Here is a 21544-nt window from a genome sequence, read left to right as displayed (position 1 = left end):
TTGAAAACTCGTTCACAAGCTAGAAAACAACCAACCAACTGCGCATGGTCACCGGCTTGTGACCCATCAACTATATGCACCATCCATCCGGCCTAGGATACCTTGAGTCTCAGCATGGGAAATTTTGTCATGCTCAGCGCATACTAATGATACCCGACAGGAAGGTGTTCGTAAAGCTATCCGTGATCGATCACTTCTGGTTTGACACCAGCCATACTATTCATCGTCGCATTAGGGTACACCACAAAGACACGCTGTGTAAACACACACGTTCCGAACCTCACCACCTCAATCCTGTCTTTCTCTCCCAAGTCGTTACGACAGGTGTAGCTTTCAGCTCCGGAAAGTTCTCCCTGTGCGAGAAGGCTAAGCGACGCATGACTCGTTCAAGGAGAGCACGTCGCGTCATCTCAGGGTGTTTGACTTTATCGCAAAGACTGTCGATCTGCAAGCAGTCGATGTTGGCAGCTCCTACAGATGCCTGTTTGCTCATCAGTTTCGTTCAGTGTACTAAAGCAGGTAGGAGGTTGTACCTCGGAGATACCGCGTCGCTGGAGAGTTCGTAAGATGACGTTCCACATCTCAGATCCACTCAACGCGGATACAACGGGCCAGGAGCCGAAGAGAAGGTTGAGGACAGCTGGCACCGACTAGATGAATGTGTTAGTCTCTGGAGAAAGGCCAATTTGTAGGTGAACGTACTGGAACGATGTGGGCGAAGACGAAAGGCATGGCCTTCAATTCGGGGAAAGCGCTCGGCTCCGCGATGACCCATGGGACCAGAGCCGCCTCAATATCCTTCTTGATCCTCATGAAGCTATACTTAGAGCCAGGTTTTGGGAAAGCACTGGCGATAGTGTTATGAAGCTCAGACGTTGTGCGAGTCTTGTTCGCGCCACCTAAGCCGCTCACGACAATGCGCTACAGCGTTTTAGCTTTGGTCAGGATGAGTGAAAGTAGAAACCTACATCTGCGGAGATGCGATGTCTCAGGTTGCTCATGATTGTTTGCGTGATGCGGACAGACTCACTCATGCATTCAGTGGCATTCAGACTGTCCGATCCCCAGAGCAGACTGAGTACTGGCATCCCGAAAGCCTATTAAAGATTAGCACAATGATGTTTTGCTGACACTGAGACTACTCACACTGTCGAAAGTGCCATTACTCTGAGGGTCCGAGTGGGTTTGCCCACCTGCTGCTTCTACGCTGGACAGTGGTCGACTAGTGTCTCGTGCTTCTGTTGACAATTGGCGGAAGGCAGCTGTTGTTTCCGCAACACGAGTACCTGATACATCGTCTGTCCTTCCACTCAGTCCTACTGCTGTCTCCAATTTGACGACTGTCTCCTCAACAGCAATCTCGGCATTAGTCGCGCGTCCCTTCGATCGATCCGAACTACCTGATGATGTTTTCGTGCTCTTCCCAGCCTTCTTGCGGAATTCGACTGGCGCTGGAGTGACGCGAGTGATCTGCCGGTCAACACTTGAACTAGCAACGTCTTGTCGTACTAGCATTTCGCGATCGCCGTTGTAAAGCTTCTGTAAGCTCTCAACCCACTTCTCAAACTCGTCCTGGGGCATATCATCAAGCAATGTCTGCATCTCACATCGTGTCTCTTTCAGTGATACGTGCGATCCAAGTTTTCGTCTGGTAATAGGCAGCGCATGATAAGCAAACAAGTCGCTCGTGCGTGGAAAAGCTTCAGCCACGTCTTCATCTGCAAGCTCTTTCGCTTCGATGTTCCATTTCCAATTGGAAGAGATTTTCTTGTCTTTAGTCTTCCGGCTTCTGTGTTTATTCGAAGCCGCGGGTAGATCGACATCCAGTTCAACGTCGTCCGCGATATTATCTGGAGTCGTCGAACGCACGCGTTGTTCCTTCTTATTGCGTTGTATGCGTTTCTTGGTCCTTGCGAAGAATTTAGGCTCCTCTTCAGAGACATCGCCAACGCTCACATCTCCATCGCTGCTGTCATCTTTGCGTTCCGCCTTACCACTGGCTAGCCATTCGGTCGAGTGTTCCGGGGCTCTTGCTTTCAATCGTAGAAGGTTTGCAGTGATGTGACCCAAGATGTCCTCTCCAATGTTATCCCCTTGAGCTCTTGCGCTCGCAGTCAGCATGGTTTCCAGTACCGAGTCGACTTCGGCCGCAGTAACGAGATGCTCGGCAACCATTGAGGCCATGCGCTGTATCATCTCGATACGAAAGATCTCTGCCATCCTGCGTATGTTCTCTTCTGGCGCCTTCTCCTCGCGCATGTGCTGTTCCATGACGTGTGATCCCAGCTGATCCAGGATGCCGTCAGGGAAGCAGGTCCGGACGAGTCCTTGTACTGCATCCTTGAAAAGATCATTGCCGAGGTCGGTCGCGGATGATATGACCCTAACACGGAACACCCAATCTTCTCCGGTGGGTAGAGAGAACGCTCTGTCTGGCCTCGGCGCTGGGTATGTATTCTTTGTTGATCCAGCGCGTGAGGATTGGGATTCACGTTCGGTATAGTTGGAGCGACTCGGCGTGCTAGCTTTAGATACACGTGCGCGTTTCGAAGCTGTATCACGGACTGGCGATCGCGACTTCTGCCACTCGTTAGTTCAGATGCAGGTGAGGTACAGCCGCATCAACACTTACTCGTCGCTTCTTCGTTCCACTCGCCATGGTGTTGGCCTTGAAGATGTCCAAAGGCAAGTGGTATGTGAATTGGGAAGTGGGCGACAGTTGGTGGGGTGAGGTGGAAGATATGGCAGTCGCGATAGGTGAAGGCGAGGGAAAGAGCAGTAGCGCACGTGGAAGGACGTCCGCAAGGTTACCGCGACCCACCACCATCAACGTGCGACATCGGAAACCCGACATACAATCTGGTAAGTGAACTGTCATATTGTTCACTGTATACCCACGATACCTATCTAAGGTGCCTGCAACAACAGCTCAAACTCAAAAGGCTCGCACAGCAAACTATACTCATCCAGCGTCCTCGGCCCACAACTCCCACTACCCAGTCCATGATGTTCCGCATCCAACCTCAGCACAACCTCCTCCCTCTTCTTCCTCCTCAACTCATGCGGATGGTCCGCAGCCGCAACATCCTTCATCCTATAATGGCTAACCTGGAAATCAAACAACTTCCTCTGCTCACTCTTCTTATCCGCGAACTGAGCGAGCAATCCAGCGCCGCTGCCGTTAGTGACGCTGACATAACGGGTATCTGTGCGGTTCGCGGATTCTTGGGGTACTTCGTAGTCGACCCAGAGGGCGTCGATGCTGGAGGCTGTGTACTTGCCTACGGGCTGGGAGAGCTTGCTGTCGCGGTAGGTCTCGCCGAAGCCGCGGCCGAACCATTCGACGTGTTGGAATTGTGCAGGGAGTTCCAGGACGAGGCCGATGCGGGGGAGGGTGCGGGGTAGGTTCTCGCCCTTGGGTGTGCCGGTGACGTGGACGGATAGGGTGCCGTTGGCGCTGAATGTGTATGTGAGAACGCAGTCGATGGACCATGAAAGGACGGGAGGTGCGACGCGTTGGTGCACGGTGACCTTGAAAGTGTCTGAGCCTGATTGTGACCACTCGACTTTGCGAGTCAATGGCTTTGCGTGGTGGAGTTGCTTGTCCTTCCAGTCCCAGCCGTCTTGCGGGATGTCGTTGTCGGTAGGAGCGCGGAAGATGTCCATTTCAGGCGCTTTGGAGATAAGTTCGGTCGAGCCTTGCTTCCAGGAGGTGAGACTGCCATGGAGGGTGTTGAACTCCCAGGTGGCTTGTTCCGTTGTAATCTTGAGAGTGTTGCGGGATGTTGTCTCGACGGTGACTTGCTTGCCTGATGATTGAGGCTTCCTCAAGGACGACACCGGAGTAACAGGCACCTGCGCTGTTGCGATCTCGAAGCCTGCCTTCAAGTATGGTGTAGCCTCCTTCAACTGGAACGAGATGCTAACCAAGACCTCCTCCTCGCGAGCTTCGATCGTGGGAAGTTGCACCTCGAAGGTTTGGCCAGGCGAGATACCAGAAGGAATTTCCAGATCTCCAGTAACCCCATCAGAGGATGAAGACGAGACTGATGTGTATTTGCAGACCAGGTGATCGAGCGTAATGAAGTCGTAACGGTTGATGAACGTGGCCTTTGAACCATTCACTTCTAGAAGCTGTACAGGCTCGATAGCCTTCTTGTACTCGATCAAACCAGCGTTGGGCGAATGGTCGGAGTTGACAAGGCCGTCCATGACGAAGGTCGAGTCGTGAACCTCTTCGCCGAAATCACCACCATAAGCGTAGAATTCTTCGCCGGTCTGCTTGTCCTTGGTGAGAAGACCGTGATTCGCCCATTCCCAAGCAAAACCTCCCTGTAAAGTTGGGTACTTGTAGAAGGCATCGATGTACTCTTTGATGTTACCGGGGCCGTTGCCCATGGCGTGGATCTAATACGGTGAGTCATAGGACTAAGAATCAACATGGCGTAACTTACGTATTCACAAAGCACCAGTGGCTTCTTCTTTTCCTTATCTTGACCAAACTTGATGATCTCGTCGAGCGGGGGATACATCCTGGAGTACATATCCATGGTGTCTGCGTAAATGTCCGCTTCGTAGTGAATAGGCCGGCTGTCGTCGTACTTCTTGATGTGCTCGTACATGGCCACGAAGTTTCGTCCCATGAAGCCCTCGTTGCCAAGAGACCAAATGATGATCGATGGATGCATCTGATCTCTCTTAACGAGTGCTTCCGCACGGTCCACGTACGCCTTCGTCCAGTCTGGGTTGTCGGTCGTCCATTCCGCGGCCTTGTCCCTAGTGATAAGCTGACGCTCACGGAACGGTAGATTGCGCTCCTCCTTAGATAGGGCGGCATCGGCGATACTCTCAAAGCCGTGGCATTCCACGTCTGCTTCATCGATGACCCAGAAACCCATCTCGTCTGCGAGGTCGTACAGTCGTGGGTCGTTGAGCTGATGGGATGTGCGGATGGCGTTGATGTTGTGACGCTTCATGAGAAGAAGGTCCTCTTTCATGAACTCATACGGCACAGCACGACCAAGAGTGGGATGATGTTCATGGCGGTTGACTCCGCGGAAAACGACCCTCTTACCATTGACTTTGATCAGGCCATCTTTCATCTCGACTTGTCTAAAGCCAATGCGTTGGGCAATAACTTGGTCGCCGGAAGAGACCACAAGATGGTAGAGGTTTGGCGACTCAGCAGTCCACTTGAGTGGGTCCTTGACCTGGATGCTGAGTTCGGTTCCGCCATCCCCCTTAATGTCCGCCGCGGACGAGGCAACTTCTTGTTTCTTTGCGTCCAGCAGCTTCACTGCAACCTTGCCAGAGCCAGTTGCACTGATTTTGACTTTGAGTTCGGCATCAGTGTAGGATGAATCCAGAAGCGTCTGGGCAAAGACGTTCTCGATGCGGGAAGCTTTGGGGAAGCCAACCAGGAAGACGTCACGAAATCTGTGATGATGAGTTTCAGTTCATCTCGACGACGGACCATACTCACATGCCACTCAGCCACCACTGGTCTTGGTCTTCGATGTACGTTCCGTCGCAATGCTGGTACACCCTAACAGCCAGGGTGTTCTCGGCATTGAGATCGACGAACGAAGTAATATCAAACTCATCAGGGTTTCTGCTACCCTGAGAATAGCCAACCTCTTTACCATTCACCCAGACATGGAAAGCGGCGTCAACGCCTTCAAAACGGAGTCGAAGCTGACCGTCCTGGAGATCTTTCGGGACCTTGAACTTACGAACGTAGGATCCAGTCTCGTTCTCGGTAAAAGGCACGTTGGGTGGATCAACTGGAATGTGATAAATTACGTTGGTATATTGCGGGCCTTTTCCGAAGCCCTGCAGCTGCCACATGCCTGGCACGGCAATGTCGCTCCATGATGATGTGTCGAATGTAGTTGACTCAAAACCTTCCGGGGCCTCAAAAGGCGAGTATGAATGCTGAAACTTCCACGTGCCGGAGAGACTGTGGGTTGTAGACTTGCTCAGATCGGAACTAAGCGCATCAGCCTCAGAGGCGTAGTTGTGAAAGTATGCGCGCGCAGGCAGCGTGTTCTTGTGGAGGACATCGAGGTTGTTCCAGTCTGGAACGCTTGCTGGGTGTTGACCTGAAGACATGATGGATGAATTGAAAGTTGATGGTACTTCCACGAACCACTGCTCTACGCCCTCTATGTTTGATACAGTTGTCGACACCCCACAGTAAGGCGGCTGTACTGCGGTCGCCCGCGCGACTTGGACTGATCAGGGAAGCCGTCCGCCCACATGTCGTAGACGCCAAGAGGACGTTCCATCTGCTTCTCAGGTGGCAGGACTAAGGAACGTGTCGGCAATAAACGGCGCATGTTGCATGTAGGAGCTGGGGAGGGCTCGCATCGGGGGGTTGATGGGGCGACGTCCGGGCGCAAGCGCGAGCGGGGGTTCTTCGCTTGATCACTCCGACTCCGTTGGAGGGAACCTTGGAAAACTTTGAACAGGCGCCTTGCAGCATGTAATGATTTTAAAACGCGTTTCTATAACACATAGAGACACTGCAGGAGCAGTAAATTTCTTACGATTGTATTCGCAGAGGTAGGTGTCTGGTTTGCCTTTCCAAGGGGTGTGATCAACGGCGCGGCTGCCCAACTCGGCTGGCTTTACTCCAGGAATCCATCCCCGCACTCCGCTGCCCAGCCCAGCTACACCACATTAACCCTCGCCTGGTTCTTCGCGACTCAATGCCAAACCGACCGGCTCAATTCTTGATTCATCTCCTTCGTAAAGACTTCGCGCGTGGCGCTCCAGAGCTGGTACAATTTGGGAGGTCCGTCCGCTAACCGGCCTGCTTCTGGACCTGGGCCCGCCCCTGCAGAAGGCCCTATTACTTGGCCCTGGTACCATCGTGGTATAGCGAGCTTGGAAGTTGAAAATTTCCCAGTAATCCCGCTAATATTCCGCCCCTAATGCGGTGCTATTGCCGTACAACAAGCATACTTGGCCAACCGGGTGGCGCCTGAGCGCAACAGTTTGCATGCAGAGCAGAAACCATGCATCGGGTCAGGAAGGTAGAGCATATTGCCTCGGTGCCATGGGGTAGGATTACCTGCAGGCGCTACTTGTTTTGCGGAGAAGCCTGTATACTATAAAGAGACCCAGTATTCCGGAAAGCTTGCGCATCGTTGCAAATCGGCCATCAAGTGGAGAGCTTTCCCGTTTTTCTGCTCCACACCTCCAGATCTTCTCCAGTCCTTGCCAGCGACACATTCAAGATGGGGGAGAAGAATGAAGACATGGGCGCTGTGACGCACCAGCTGAGTGCAGTTGACGATGACATGAACAAGCATGCGAACGTCAAGGAGGCCAATGTCGCTTCGGTAGCTCTCAGTAAGTCAAGGTTACATCTGGGATAACGGGAAGAATGCGCTGACAGCATACAGCCGCTGCTATCGAGGCAGAGAAGCCGAAGCTCTGGTCTCGAGGCATGATCCAGCTGTACATGATCATGGGCGTTGGCTACCTAGTCTCTACGCTCAACGGTTTCGACAGCTCCCTCATGGGATCCATCAACGCGATGAAAGCCTACCAGAACACCTTCGGGCTGACTGGTGAGGGATCCAGCACCGGCATCATCTTCATCATCTACAACCTCGGTCAAATCGCCGCCTTCCCATTCTGTGGATTCCTTGCTGATGGCTACGGTCGCCGTATCTGTATCGCTGTCGGCTGCGCGCTCGTCCTCGTCGGAACCGCCGTTCAAGCCACAGCCCACGAGATGGGACATTTCATTGCCGGTCGCTTCATCCTCGGATTTGGCGCATCCATCGCGTCTGCTGCTGGCCCTGCCTACACCGTCGAACTCGCGCATCCTGCCTACCGTGGAACCATGGCTGGTATGTACAACAACTTCTGGTGGGTTGGCAACATTCTGGCTGGATGGACCACATACGGCACCAATCTCCACATGGGCAACTCTTCGTGGGCTTGGAGAATCCCAACTATCGTTCAGTGCATTCTACCGACCATTGTCATGGGCTTGATCATGTTCTTCCCAGAAACGCCGCGTTGGCTGCTAGCGCATGACCGCAGGGAGGAGGCCATCGCCATCATGGCCAAGTACCACGGAAACGGCAACCCCAACTCTCCCATCGTCCAGCTCCAGCTACACGAGATTACCGAGGACTTTGCTGTTACTCGCAACGACAACCCGTGGTGGGATTTCCGTGAGCTAGGAAACACCAAGGCTGCACGCTACCGTTTGGCCATGGTCATCGCCATGGCTTTCTTCGGGCAATGGAGTGGTAACAACGTCGTCAGCTACTTCATGCCCGCCATGGTCAAGAACGCTGGAATCACTGGTAAGTTTTGATGATACGAGATAGTGAGATGTATACTGACTTCGTATCAGACCCCAACAAGCAACTTCTCATCAACGCCATCAACCCAATCTTCAGCATGTTGGCCGCCATTTACGGCGCCACCCTCCTCGACAGGCTCGGCCGACGAAAGATGCTCATGGGCGGTCTCTGGGGCGGCCTCTTCGCCTACGTCCTCCTCACAGCCTTCACCGCGACCGCGACCCCGGACAACAACCTCGCCTACGGCACCATCGTCTCCATCTACCTCTTCGGCATCTTCTTCGCCTGGGGCTGGACCCCCCTCCAAACCCTCTATGCCGTCGAGTGTCTCGAGAACCGTACGCGCGCCAAGGGCTCCGGTCTCAACTTCCTCTTCCTCAACGTCGCCATGGTCGTCAACACCTACGGCATCTCCGTCGGCATCGAGAAGATTGGCTGGAAGTTGTATCTCGTGTATATTGTGTGGATTTGTATTGAGATTGCGCTTATCTTCTTCTTCTTTGTTGAGACGGCGGGCAAGACGCTCGAGGAGCTTAAGGAGATCTTTGAGGCGCCTAACCCGAGGAATGCTAGTTTGAAGAGGGCGAAGGTGGAGATTGATGAGTCCGGGCATATTCATAATGTGCATGAGTAGGGGTAGTGTAGGTGCTGGGTTGCGTTATGATTGAACGGAGCTTGATTTGAATGTAATGACATTTGACGACTTGGAACTCATTGCAAGAATCCAATCGTTTGAACAACATCCATCTTTCGATCTGATAAAAACCGCCTGATTTTGCTTATCTCTCGATAATTGCCACCAGTATAGATGCTCGTGGCAAAGGTAAGAGTAAAGGTACTTTCTACTTACTTAGCAAGCTCTACAAGACGCTTTCTAAATGTTTACGAAGATCTGAAACAGTCATGTCGTATACAACAGCATCAATGCCCTTTATCAAGAACGCCTACTCCCAGATCATATCAATCTTCCGCCACATCACTCCACCAATCCATCTCCTCAGCCCTCCCATCTCCACCAATCAATCCCACTCCCCACACCTTCCTATTTGATCTCCGTCACCGTCTGCACCATGCTTGCCACATCTCACACAACGCATCCGATCTGCTCAATCAGGGTACCTAACACTTCCTCATGCGACAACGACCCCTCTGCTCGTTCCATCCCCAAAGGCGGCACCAGAACCCCAACCTATCTGGCCGCATCCGTTGGCAGAAAAGAGGGTCCGCAACAGCATTCTCTCACGTGACACATATCTGCATGCAGGTCTTACTTTTTGTGACACCGTTTCTTCTTCTTTGCAAGCCTCACATCACGCAAAACACTGATGCACGCCGCGGAGAGAAACCACGCTGTCGGGCAGTATCGGCACAACAAACAGGGTAGAATGTACTATCTGCCAGCCACACTGAACGATTTTTGTTTTCCTGACTTGCTTTTCTCGCACGATGTGATGTGCGGTGAAGCGTAAGGTTGCCACGCGTTTGGTAACGAGTCTGGGTAAGCGAGAGTGACAGAAAACGCTCGCGAAGGGAAGAGTAGGACCGAAAGAGACGGGCACGTTAGTATTCAACGGTTGGGGGAACCGTAGTTCATGTCGCGACGCTATAGTTGGGATACGAACATGTGAGACTTGGCAGAGACGTGAGAGGGATACGACAGTGGCGTCTGGCTTGCATCTTCATGTATGCATTGAGAAGACGCAAGAAAAACAAGATCACGTCCGAAAGCGTGCGACATAGGAAACATTGTTTGATGCATCGGCTTTTTCGGATTGTCTCGTTTCCTTAGCTTCATGCTTTCTCCGCACTTTCATCTCAGCCACCAACGCAGGTCTTTTCAGCTCCTTTATCCAATCTCCATTTCGTCTACCGCGGCTGCAGCTCGCTCTTTCCTAATGGCATCTTTCTTTGCTCTCCGTGCGGCTGCTCTTGACATCCCCTTGCCACTGCCGATCTTGCGGTATGCGTCCAAGGACATGCCTATGCGCTCCGCGGCTGCCATCTGGGCTTGCAGTGTCTTGTCTTCCGACATGTCCATCTTGGGGTTAGCTACTTTTCTTTCTTTGCGTGCTTGCATCCTGGCGAGATTCTGGCGGGTGCGTTTGTCTAGACAGGGTTTAGTATGACGGTGAAGTGAACGTTTGAGGGTCCGTTAGAGAACTCACTCATCTTCTTGCCCACAGGCTCGGAATCGATGGCCATAGTTTGGTCGCCGTTGGCTTGCTGGACCGGGCCTGCATCATGTTAGACTCGCTCACCCCAGTCGCACGTGCCAAAAGCAAGTGCGCGTAGGATCAATAGACGTTAGATCGTCATGTCCACCACGTGACATACCACTCTGCAGGTCGGTTTGGGGCGTCGAGAAGGCGTCGCCCAAGACGTCGACTAACTCATCAGCCAATGCGCCCATCTTGCGTCGGTCCTTTTGCTTTTTCTTCTTCGACTTGGTCGCAGGCGCCTGGCCGTTTGCTCGCCTCGGGGAAGCGCTTCGCTGACTCGTCTGTGATTGGTCGCTGTCGCTTGCATCTGAAAATTGTTCCTCGTCGCCCAACCTGAATCCTGTGTTTGCGACAACGGGCGTGTTCGCAGCGGCAGCGTCTGCTTCGGGCAAGGTGGGCGCCATGGTGCTTTGTGGACTGCCGAATTGAGGATAATGCAGATGCAAAGGTTGGCTGGACATCAGAAAAGGTAAGAGCAAGGGATCGGCAGAAGGTTTATCCGGCGCATGTGATTTGTCCGTCGGTGTGTATTATCGAGTACCAATGCTGTGTCGCTCCATGCGCTCTATCATCTACCTCATCGTCCGCCTTTTGAGGAGTAAACTGTAAACTGCTATGCACAATGCCGCCCAGAACGCAATTGGAAAGAATGTAATGACGCGCAGGATTGACGGCCTAAAGTGTGAGGGAATATGGCCCCGCAGCGGGGATGAGAAGAGGAAGGTACAGTTAAGGAAATTCGTGAGTCGTGAATGCATGTCCAAGCACCCGTTCCGGCGGCCGACCAGGCCAGTCCTTTGCGCCCAACTCCAATGCCAAGCCCTGTCTAGCTCTTGATACCAACTCCAGTCCAAGCAAATGTGATGCGACGCTACTCGTCATCGTCAACAAAGAAACCCCAGAAGAGCACTTCCTCGTTCTCCCGGCCCCGCAGACAGCCGCCGTAGACGTCTGCGCACATCTCGATAGGCACTTCGAGCTTGATGCAGCCGTTGCCGAGGAAGGTGAAGAGCAGCCACGAGTCGTATTCGGGGAAGGTGCCGTCGTCGTCGTACTTCCTGCTGCGTATGCCGCGGTTCTGTAACGAGGGCGTTGTGGGCAGGCGGAAGGTGTGGTAGGGCAGCGTCTCCTCCGAGTCGGCGACGAAGAAGGCGTCGTTGAGGGCGAGTTCGACGGTGACGTGGGGCGGCGAGGGGGTCTCGGGCAGGCTCAGCGTGTCTTTGTGGAAGCGCAGGGTGCCGAAGCGCAGCTCCGTGGGCTGGCCGAGCAGGTCGAACAGCTCGGTGGAGTAGAGGCGGAAGTAGCCATTGTGCAGGCTGCCCAGGTCGCTCTCGTCGTCGGCAGCGCGGCCGCTGAGCGAGAGGCTCTGCAGCTGGTCCTCGACGCGCTTGCCCTCGAGTTCGGCGGCGTCGAGCGACCGGCGGATGTACTTGGGGGTGTACTGGTTGCTGAGGTCTGAGATGGCCAGCCGGCAGGCCTCGCGGCGGATCTCGTCGCGCCGGGCGGTGCTCTTGGGCGTGGTCACGTCGTCGGCGGCGGGGTCCTCGAGCGAGCGCAGCAGCCCCGTCTCGAAGCCCTGGACGAGCTCCTCGAACTCGCGCATCACCCGGGCGAGGGGAGACGAGGCGAGATGGGCGGGTTTGGCGTCGCGGGCGACTGCAGTGCTCTCCAGTACGGCCATTGGAGGCGTGCGCGGCCAGGACGTGGCTGCGGCGCAGGGTGGTGCGTGTTGGTAGGCGGCAGTTGCTGGACGCGGTGGACGCGGCGGACGAGGCTCCTGGGGGCGGAGAGGGGTGTGCAGCTCCGGCTGGCACAGCAGTCGAGGCAATTGCGGTCGGCCGTGTCGTCGTGGGCGTCGGGGAATCGGCCGTTAGTCGTGAGGGAAAGGCGCAAAACAACAACAACAGGACAGTGTCGCAGCAGACGGGCTAGTGCATCAGGAGACAAAGAAGGTCGGGACCTCGAGGGAGGGACCGAAGTTTTGCTCGCGGCTCCAAAGCCGCCAAGAGTGCTGGGTAGATGCTTCCCTCTTCCAGCCCACCGGCTAGCGCGACTGCATCCAATAGGTCAGGCCTGGCCCTCCACGGCGATGCGCTGCGAAGGGGCTTCAGCGTGCGACGGCCCAAGACTGCACGCAACCCAGCGGTTAACCGTCGCCTATGCCCCATGGCGAGCGCTAACTCTTGCTTCTGCTCAACAGTCGCTGTGCGCGCGCCGCTTGTAGCAGACTGACCCAGCCCAGTCGCTCGCTCGACTTGATGCAACCTGCGAACCGCCCAGTCGGTATCCAATGAGACCAAACTGACCCGGACCTGTTATAAAGACTGGGGCGGCACTGAACGGCCCGAACATTCGAGACAACCGCTCAGCGCTCACCAGCATGACCGCCCGCCTCATACAGAGAAAAGACTGAACAGGTTATGCAGCCTACTCCGGATTCCATCAAGGTAAGAATATGCAACGTATCGATCCAACGTCAAAGTAGGCTCTGGGGTCAAATATCTCATAGCATGCTAGATTGCAGTGAGCCTAGCCTACGACCAGCATAACACGACTACTGTAGGCTTGGCTTCGGCATGCCGATCTCTCACCCCACGCGGCTTCCCTGCCGCTGCCCTCACTCTTACTGTTGATTGTTGATGGTTCCTCATCCGGCCTGGCGCGCCTTCCACCGTCGCATCGCCACTTCCTCGACCACTCCTCGCCCTCTTCCCAGCCCAGCCTTCTTCGTCAGCAATCTATCCTCTGACCATCTCGTATTGATGACTGGTCATGGGCGCTCGTCGGCCTGCTTTCCTCGCGCGAACCATCACCATGTCTGCTCTCCTCACACCCCGTAATTGCACCAGGGAGCCCAGTCCACGCTCTCGGCTTTACACACGCCTGTCGGCACTTTGTACCTGCCTCGACGTCTTATGCGACCTCAGATGATGTACATGTGCAACCACGCTGCGACCTGGAACCCCCGCAATTCGCCATTTGCCGTCACTACGTCACTGCTGACCGTTCCCAGCGAACCCGTACAGACATACAGCGTAGTCATAGCGGTGAGACATTTGCCTACATCCCGCGCCTGATTACTCCTCCTCGACATACACCTGCTCACCTGCCTGCACATCAATGCTCCATCCTTCGCGGAGCATCGACGCCGATCCAACATCGCCGCTTACCGTCAGATGGGGGCTCCAGACCGAGAAATCAGCCCACCTCCCTGGCTCCAGTCGTTCCTCCCCGCCTCTCCGGGCCTGCCTCGGCTTCTTACGTGATACTCCGGCCTACCAGGGTGCATGCCTAGACCGATGTGTCCGACGACACCAGGCAGGGCTGTCCGTGAGAAGTGGCTGAGGCATACAGTCTGGCCTTGGTGGAATTCTTGAAGTCGATTCTTGTTCCACGGATACTGTCATGGAGGGCAGGTGAATTGCTATGCCACTTGCGATGTCTTACTCATTTCCAAGAGAACAGTGCGTCTCATGTGCTGGTATTGATGTCGAGACTCTCCCTTCACACATCGTTCGTTGGTCCATGATGGTAAATCGAGAACATTGCCGATCTGGTCAATGTTTCGCAGGATATGCAGCACTCTACAAAATACTGGGCTCTCACAAACACCTCTCCCTTTGTCACAGGTAGCTTGTTAGTGTGCGCAGTCCTTGGTCGTGGCCGACCTCGGGAATCAAGAGGTGATGCAAGCATGCGTTTCGCCCTTTGTCGCTTCCACATTGCTCGCGACTCCAAGTGGTGAGGCAGTAGCGGAGGAACTCAGTTGAACCAGCGAGCAGGAACCAAGGTGAAGCACGCCTACTCACCCACCAACAGCATCGTCCTTCGTTCTACACACCAACATCATCCACACAAAGCTATCGTCAACGAGCCCCTCTTTATCAAAATCTTACTATGCAATCAGTCTACGGTTTTATCAGGTATACATCTCGCTCATCTGTTCGTCAAACCGCCAGTATGTCTTCAGCCAACGGTTCCGTTGCGCCCACACCGCGTTCACCTCCAATCGTCTCGTCCCCAACCTTCGCCGGCCCGTCAAATTTCTCATCCAATCATAAAGGCAAAGGAAAGGCCCCCATGACCAACGACACCAGCAATGGCGCCAGCAACGGCAACACCAACGGCAACGGTATTTGCAACAGCAAAGTCTACACTGCAAGCCACGGCAACAGCAATAACAACAGCAATGACAACAGCAATAACAACAGCAATGACAACAGCAATGACAACAGCAATGACAACAGCAATGACAACAGCAATGACAACAGCAATGACAACAGCAATGACAACAGCAATGACAACAGCAACGGCAGTAGCAACGGCAGTAGCAACGGCAACAGCAACAGCAATGACTACACTCCAAGCTACGGTATCGGAAACTTGACGGAATATCTCATCGACGTCAAGACGCTCACCAAGCTCTGCGACCTCGGCGTATCAGAAGCCGCCCATCTCGGAGCCCTTCTCACCGAGCGCTACAAATCCCTGAACGAAAAGCAAACCCGCCGCATGGCAACCGCCGAAAAGATCATTGACGAAGTCGAGACCATGAAAGAGGGACACAACGTTTTCGACAACAACGTCGTCAACCACTACGACCGCTTCGTCAAAGAACTGGAGGCAGCTGAGACCGCCATGTACGACGGAATGAAGGTAGCCATGTATACAGATGCCGCGAAGAGCGCAAAGCTGGCCCGAGAGAACTCCGAGTTTGCCAGGAATTTGCACAAAAAGATCGAGGTGTTGAATGGTGAGTACAAGGCCAAGAGAGACGAGATTGTGGCTGCGAGGGATGAGATGATTGATATCCTTTACGGTGCTGTTATGCGGTGCATCTTGGTGGGGTCTGGTGCTGTTGAGAGTGAGAACGATAAGGGGAAGTTGTTGAGTTTGTTCAAGCGCTGAAGACACTGGGTTAGACCGAGTAGTGTTGCTGCGAGGGTTATCTGGTATGGTAGTTTGAATGTACACTGCCAATTCTTTCGCTTTGGATCGTCTCAACATTTTCGCTTCACTAATTGAGGCAGCCGTGCATGAGCGCCAGGCTTCGCCAAGCCAATAAGGCCAACCTTGCTGCCTAAGCCACCGTTACACTGCCCCTCGGATGAGCTCCGCCACAATCTTGCAAAAGCAAAACCCATCAACATCCTGTGTACGTGACATTCAATCCCCAAATCAAGTACCTCATGGTTGGAAGCCATCGCAATCAATAACACGTCTTCTCCAAGGTTGACACGTATGTTGCTCCTCATCATCACACAGGCATGATCAGCGTAGATTGTAGCCTCAGTCATCTCTGAATCGATCACTATGGCTGCGCCGGTACGCAAAGACATTCTTACCTTACCTAGGTATGTGAACTGATGGTCAAGCTGATTCCAGTAGGTTCACACGGGTGGTGCGGAACACACGGTGCCCAACATCGAGTCGCCAAATAGGTATCGGCATCAAGCTCTGGACACCTCCACTCGGCAAATCCGCCTCATCAAATTGCGTCCCGGTCAATCGGATCAGCCACACTGCGACATATCCGTCTTTGATTTGGACAGCGCACCACCTTTCGTGGCTCTCTCGTATACGTGGGGTCCTCCGTCGCCACAGTTCGACATACTGATCAACGGCGAGTCTCTCAGCATTAGAGAAAATCTCTTCCAGTTCCTCCAAGTCTTTATGGTGACTACAGAGAGAGATTGGATGTGGAAGCCATACAGAAGCAATTACCTGTGGATAGACCAGATCTGTATCGACCAGTCCAGCATACTTGAACGAAATCACCAGGTCGGAATGATGGCATCAATTTATTCTGGATGTTACGAAACCATCATCTGGCTTGGAAACATTCACAACAACCCAGATGCGCCGTGCATCATCAAGAAAATGGGACATTCGTCGGTCCCCATGGAGGACTTATTACAGGCTGGAGCATCTATTGCAGAAAATGATTACTTCAGTCGCCTTTGGATTGTACAGGAGGTTATATTGTCGAAAAGGAAGAGAGTACTATGCGGCCACCCCTCGGTCGGTGCTGTCTGGGTAGACTGGGTCATTTTGAGTTTCATAGTGAGCCATTCCAAGTGTCGCACCCGTTCGACAGCCGCAGGTTATCTGGCACGAAGACTTTCTGACGACTTGGTGAGTCTACCACACGCAATTCTTCGGTTCAGCCAGAGTCATTGTCAGGATCCTCACGATAAAGTGTATGGCTTGATGGGGCTTGTAAAAGCAGAAGAGCGGCTGGAAATCGACTATGCAAAGCCATTGAAGGATATCTTCCTCAGGTTGATGATCGCCTTCAGTAAAGAGTCGGTGTTTGAATTGGTTAGTTCCCCCACCGATTATCAAGACGCATTGGTGAACTTGGGAAGAAACTGGAAAATCATTTCTGAAAGCTTGAACGCACTCCTACACGATATGTGGATCAAGCCGCGTCACACTTCGTTTTCTTATAGTCCGGTGTTAGAAGACTGGGATCCCAGCATCGACGCAGACGATCCTAGCTTCGACACCTTAGCCCGAGTTTCAGATATGGGCTTTTGCCCCAGTTCTCTGCATGAGAATGTTGTGCTGGAGTGGGAATTGCTTCCCTACAGCTCCTCAGCGAGAGGAGATTCATGGCACCCTGAACAGGATGCATGGTTACCAACGGAAGAATGCTGGTGGTATCGAATTGGTGACACTATCTACGAAATATACGGCTTGGAGAACTCGGGATCTCTTCATGGCGAGAACACAAAGCCAGCATACTATGGTAAAAGAGTACGGAAAAGACACAAAGATTGGAGAAGTCGGTTACACGTACTCTCTTCGGCAGATACTTGATTATTTCAACGTAGGGGACACTACCTGCGTTTATGTCTAGGCCATTGTGCTGGGATTGAAATGCTGCAAGTGAAAGAGAGCTGCACTAGATACGACCAGCACGGCTATAACCTTGGGAAAATTGGCTTCTGAGTGATATTATTAAATGGCCTTCCAGTCTCAGACATTATTACCTGTCGCAACACCCCAGAAGTACGCCGCCCACGAGCCGACAACCAAGAACAACAGCGCGACAAACAACGACAAGCTGATCTTCCTGTTCCTCTCGCCAGCTGCACCACACTCAAACTCCTTCCTCCGCATATTGATAATCTCGCCCTTCCTGATGCGCTGGCGCCTAGTCCACTGGAGATGCCCGAGATCGCTCGTCCAGAAGCAGCCAACGAACATACTCGCGGCGACCACGACCGAGCAAGCAGAGAGCACAACATATACGATCACGACGTTATCATATGAGTTTTCGTCGCGATCTTGGATGACACCCGTGATAATCCGGATGATGATGGACATGGCGTTGTTAACGGCGATCTTGACAGCATAGCCAGAGCCAAAGACTTCTTGGTACCACATCGACGTGCGAATCGAGTCGATGATGACCGTCGGGCCAAACATGGATGCGACACCGTAGATGCCGAATGAAGCTGCGGTGCCGGAGTATGTCGGGCCCCATGTTGCTAGACACATGGATAGCAGCATGCCCAAGCCACAAACCAGCATCAGGGTGATGCGATTGCCAAGGATGTCTACGAAGATGCCGATGATGGGAACGAGAAAGAAGCCCAGGTACTGCGCGAGGGAAGAGTACCATCCAGCTTTGACGGCATCCATATCGAAGCGCTGCTCGGCGAACTCGGTCGCGTTCTGAGCGAAGACAGAGGCGGTACTAGTCTGGAAGAGAGAGAAAGCGACGATACTCCAGAAAGTCCATGGAAGTCGCAAAACCTTTCCGAACTCGAACTTCTTGTTGTTCTCCGTGAGCTGTTCTCCGGTCGCCGGGTCAGCTGTACCGGTATACTTCTTCCCGCACCAGCGCGTGAAGAACCAGTACAGCAGAGTAGTGACATTGGTGAAGAGGTTCATGAACACCGCGACCCAGTACACCCAGCTGAAGTCGCCAGTGTTCTTCGCAATAACGTTCGCCGTAGCCTTGCCGACGAAAGATCCGATCTTGCCGATGCCGAGCTCGAAGCCTAGGGTGGATGCGAAACCATTGGAGGGTGCGAACCAGGAGCTAAAGACTTTGTACTGCGCGACTTGTGTGGCTATGTCGCCGAATGCCTGGACGATGGATCCGAAGATCATGAACTTGTATGAGCGGACGGTCGTGGCGGCTGCGATGAAAATGGCGCCGATGCTGTAGATGGCGTTGCCCCAGAGCATGGCACCTACAAGGTTTTCTGTCAGTGTCGACGTGACGTAAGAGGTGAGGGAGACGAACTTGCACCACCAATCCTATCTGTGACAAGACCGCTGACGAGTATCAGAGCGGTCTTCATAAAATCCTCGCTGGCTTCCAGCACGGAGTACTGCGCGTTGTTGATGTGCAATTCCTTCTCAATGTCAGCTAAGTATCCATAGCAGCAACCATGTGATCCATACCTTCTTGACCGTACTCTTCATCGCACCAGTAACACCACTACTCCAGTGCGACCCAAACCCCGTTGCCGTAACCAGAAGAATAGCAATAAGCTTCATCTTCAGCGGAATCGCCTCGCTCTTATCGCTGCCACCCCGCCCCTCAGACGACGCATCACTGCAAGCAACCACCTCTCCAACTTTCTTCTCAGACTCAATCGGCCTCTGGCCCTCATTGTCTACCGACCTCACAGAATCGGGTCGTACAGCCATCGCCCTTCCTTATCGCAGTTGAAAGATGATCTGATAAAAAGAGCGTTGTCCCTGCGTTAAGACGGCGCCTGCGATCCCATTTTAGTACTGCCGAACGGGAAAGGAAAATCTCGACATGGCTCCGCTTCAGGGCAAAGACGGGTCCCTTTGCGGGCCGTTTTGGCTTGGTAGCATCGAGGTGTAGGTTGGGTCCACTGTGTGAGACTGTGCGTCTTCGTATACGCCGGAGGGCTGATACCACCGGGAGATTACCGTGGTGGGTGCGATGTCGCATTGTTGGATTTGTGTATCCATTTTGTCGTGGTGTTGTTGATGTGTGCAACGAGGGCGCTATTGATTGTTGTTTAAACTGCAGGGGCTTTGCTCGTAAGTCTTTTTCGACTGTTACTCTTGTCTGAACTTTCCAGGAGTCGCGGTCGTAGTTCTGTATTCGGGAAGTTCGACGCCCACCGGCTCACCACGCCAAGCCCAAGAAGGCAAAGTGCAGAACAGAAACTTTTATCAGATCATCTTATCAGCCCGAAGATTAGATCCAGCCCCCGAAGAACCAACGCTACCAAATCATCGTGGGTCACCGGGAGAACGCTTATCATTCTTCTGCATGAAGTCCATTTAGCTTCTAGAAAGCTGTTCCTACCCAAAATTCCAATCATGTCCGAGCACGAACAACCTCAAACCCTACATGCGGCAGCAGCGCAGGAGCCTGGGAACAATTCGGCGTCGCCCTCACTCACATCCATACACCAAAACAGCATACCCTACGTCCGTTGCGGTGAAATGCCCCCTGATCCCTCCTAAAAAGTTGCTGGCCCTGTGCGACCAGGTAGATTTGCGTTCTACAACGGCCCGTTTGACTCCTTCGGACAAGTAAGTCTGCACTGTGGGTGTGCAGAAATGCTAATGAGGGTATGTGTATTTGGTGCATGGAATGAGTGAGGTGTTTCTGATCTAGGCTCGTGACGATGAGGAGAAGCGTGGGATGGAGCTTGTCTGCTGTGTCTGAGCCGGTGAGAGGGGACTGTGCTGATTGCGCGCTCTTGACGAGGTCAGTCGTCGTTCATGGTGAGGCGCAATGTTGTTCAGTCACTCTCTGGTGTGATGGTAGTCGGAAGGTGTGAGCGCGACTCATTGTCGGATCACTTTACGAAAAGCTTGGCAGGCGTACCATGGAACATGGCAACCTCGTTGGGCTCGGTACACTGGATATCACGCGCACGAAAGAGAGAAACCTGATTATTGGAAATTCAGTCCAATGGATTCGCTATGAATGCCTCAAAGCCTGATAGGCTCGAGTGTGGTATACGCCTTCCAGCGCCAAACGCCTTGCCAATGCCCATCCTCCCACTGCTCATGCTCGTATCATAGAGACCAACTAGCAATACCACTAGCATAGTACCACTGTATACCTCTGCCCCAGCTTGCGCCCCCGTCTAGTCCAAATCCTACAAGTGACGAGGCGGAAGTCCTCCATATGTCATGTGCTCAAACGGATCGCTGGCGAGAACAACCTAAACCTCGCCCCGCAGCTTCCTCTCGATCTCGTCCCTCAAGTTGACGAGATCTTGCTCTGTTGCCTCGAATTCCAATCCTTGCTTGACCCACTGCTCTGCCTCGTCCAGTCTGCCCATCTCGAGCAGGCACTTGCCCCGCCTCCACCAGCCCTTGGCGTTGCCCACCTTCTTCATCTCTACGCTAGCTTCAGCGTCCACTGCGCCCTCTGCCCAGTTCTTGAGTGCCATGTTTGCTTGTGCGCGGTTGCTGAGCAGTCCAGAGACTTCTTCTCTGACGAGACCTGAAGGCTCCCATGCTGGGCGTGCGAGCGCCATGTCAATTGCGAGGGTGTAGAGCTTGCCCGCCTCTTCGGGCTTTCCTTTCCTGAACTCGGCGTTGCCCGACTCGCGCAGCTTGTTGATCTGGGCGGAACGCTTGGGGTTGACGGGGACAGGTGGCGGTGGTGTGCCTGTGGGAGTCTCGACGTGCAGGAGGTTTCTGTGGAGGTTGTTCAGGGCGTCGAGCTCGGTCTGGAGGGCGTTGCTGGTGCTTTGGGATGCGGTGATGGTGCTGGTTTGCGGGTCCATCTCGAGAGGGAGAAGCGTGAACGTGTCTGGTGACTCCATGATTGATGTGTGCTTGATTTGTGTTGGAGTGGGACGTTTATGGGGCCGTAGCGATATGTGCGTGGGTAGAGGACAGGTTGGCGCAAGTCGTGGTTTGGTGGTGGGCCATGAGGACAGTTGGATAATTCCCCGGCGGTGTTATCGATAAGCCGGAATGCGCGCTAACACGTGTCTTGTCGCTTTCACCCAACCTCACTTTCTCATCACACCC

The 21544-nt window shown here is 53.6% G+C and overlaps 8 protein-coding genes across 8 annotated transcripts; 2 read left to right on the top strand and 6 right to left on the bottom strand.

Annotated features, from left to right (window-relative positions):
• Nucleotides 1-280: 280 nt before the first annotated feature.
• Nucleotides 281-2659, bottom strand: J4E83_009644 (uncharacterized protein; the record flags this gene model as incomplete). The annotated part of the gene is made up of 6 exons (XM_049336529.1): nucleotides 281-481; nucleotides 534-650; nucleotides 703-921; nucleotides 969-1097; nucleotides 1147-2580; nucleotides 2633-2659. The coding sequence occupies 6 exons, from the start codon at nucleotides 2657-2659 to the stop codon at nucleotides 281-283; spliced, it is 2127 nt and encodes a 708-aa protein (XP_049184310.1).
• A 248-nt stretch (nucleotides 2660-2907) lies between these two features.
• Nucleotides 2908-6111, bottom strand: J4E83_009643 (uncharacterized protein; the record flags this gene model as incomplete). Its single annotated transcript, XM_049336528.1, has 3 exons — nucleotides 2908-4407; nucleotides 4455-5436; nucleotides 5483-6111. 3 exons carry the CDS (start codon nucleotides 6109-6111, stop codon nucleotides 2908-2910), a joined length of 3111 nt encoding a protein of 1036 aa, XP_049184309.1.
• A 1130-nt stretch (nucleotides 6112-7241) lies between these two features.
• On the top strand, nucleotides 7242-8961 carry J4E83_009642 (uncharacterized protein; the record flags this gene model as incomplete). The annotated part of the gene is made up of 3 exons (XM_049336527.1): nucleotides 7242-7356; nucleotides 7410-8327; nucleotides 8378-8961. 3 exons carry the CDS (start codon nucleotides 7242-7244, stop codon nucleotides 8959-8961), a joined length of 1617 nt encoding a protein of 538 aa, XP_049184308.1.
• Nucleotides 8962-10173: 1212 nt separating this feature from the next.
• J4E83_009641 (uncharacterized protein) lies at nucleotides 10174-10950 on the bottom strand (the record flags this gene model as incomplete). The annotated part of the gene is made up of 3 exons (XM_049336526.1): nucleotides 10174-10433; nucleotides 10493-10561; nucleotides 10662-10950. 3 exons carry the CDS (start codon nucleotides 10948-10950, stop codon nucleotides 10174-10176), a joined length of 618 nt encoding a protein of 205 aa, XP_049184307.1.
• A 467-nt stretch (nucleotides 10951-11417) lies between these two features.
• Nucleotides 11418-12227, bottom strand: J4E83_009640 (uncharacterized protein; the record flags this gene model as incomplete). The annotated part of the gene is made up of 1 exon (XM_049336525.1): nucleotides 11418-12227. One exon carries the CDS (start codon nucleotides 12225-12227, stop codon nucleotides 11418-11420), a length of 810 nt encoding a protein of 269 aa, XP_049184306.1.
• A 2279-nt stretch (nucleotides 12228-14506) lies between these two features.
• J4E83_009639 (uncharacterized protein) lies at nucleotides 14507-15454 on the top strand (the record flags this gene model as incomplete). The annotated part of the gene is made up of 1 exon (XM_049336524.1): nucleotides 14507-15454. One exon carries the CDS (start codon nucleotides 14507-14509, stop codon nucleotides 15452-15454), a length of 948 nt encoding a protein of 315 aa, XP_049184305.1.
• Nucleotides 15455-17527: 2073 nt separating this feature from the next.
• J4E83_009638 (uncharacterized protein) lies at nucleotides 17528-19216 on the bottom strand (the record flags this gene model as incomplete). Its single annotated transcript, XM_049336523.1, has 3 exons — nucleotides 17528-18753; nucleotides 18807-18918; nucleotides 18968-19216. The coding sequence occupies 3 exons, from the start codon at nucleotides 19214-19216 to the stop codon at nucleotides 17528-17530; spliced, it is 1587 nt and encodes a 528-aa protein (XP_049184304.1).
• Nucleotides 19217-20724: 1508 nt separating this feature from the next.
• Nucleotides 20725-21333, bottom strand: J4E83_009637 (uncharacterized protein; the record flags this gene model as incomplete). Its single annotated transcript, XM_049336522.1, has 1 exon — nucleotides 20725-21333. One exon carries the CDS (start codon nucleotides 21331-21333, stop codon nucleotides 20725-20727), a length of 609 nt encoding a protein of 202 aa, XP_049184303.1.
• Nucleotides 21334-21544: the final 211 nt, after the last annotated feature.

This window comes from Alternaria metachromatica (genome assembly GCF_023757995.1).
Source record: "Alternaria metachromatica strain BMP 0045 chromosome Unknown scaffold_35, whole genome shotgun sequence".
Classification (NCBI taxonomy): domain Eukaryota; kingdom Fungi; phylum Ascomycota; class Dothideomycetes; order Pleosporales; family Pleosporaceae; genus Alternaria; species Alternaria metachromatica.
This window is presented reverse-complemented; position numbering and strand designations above follow the sequence as displayed.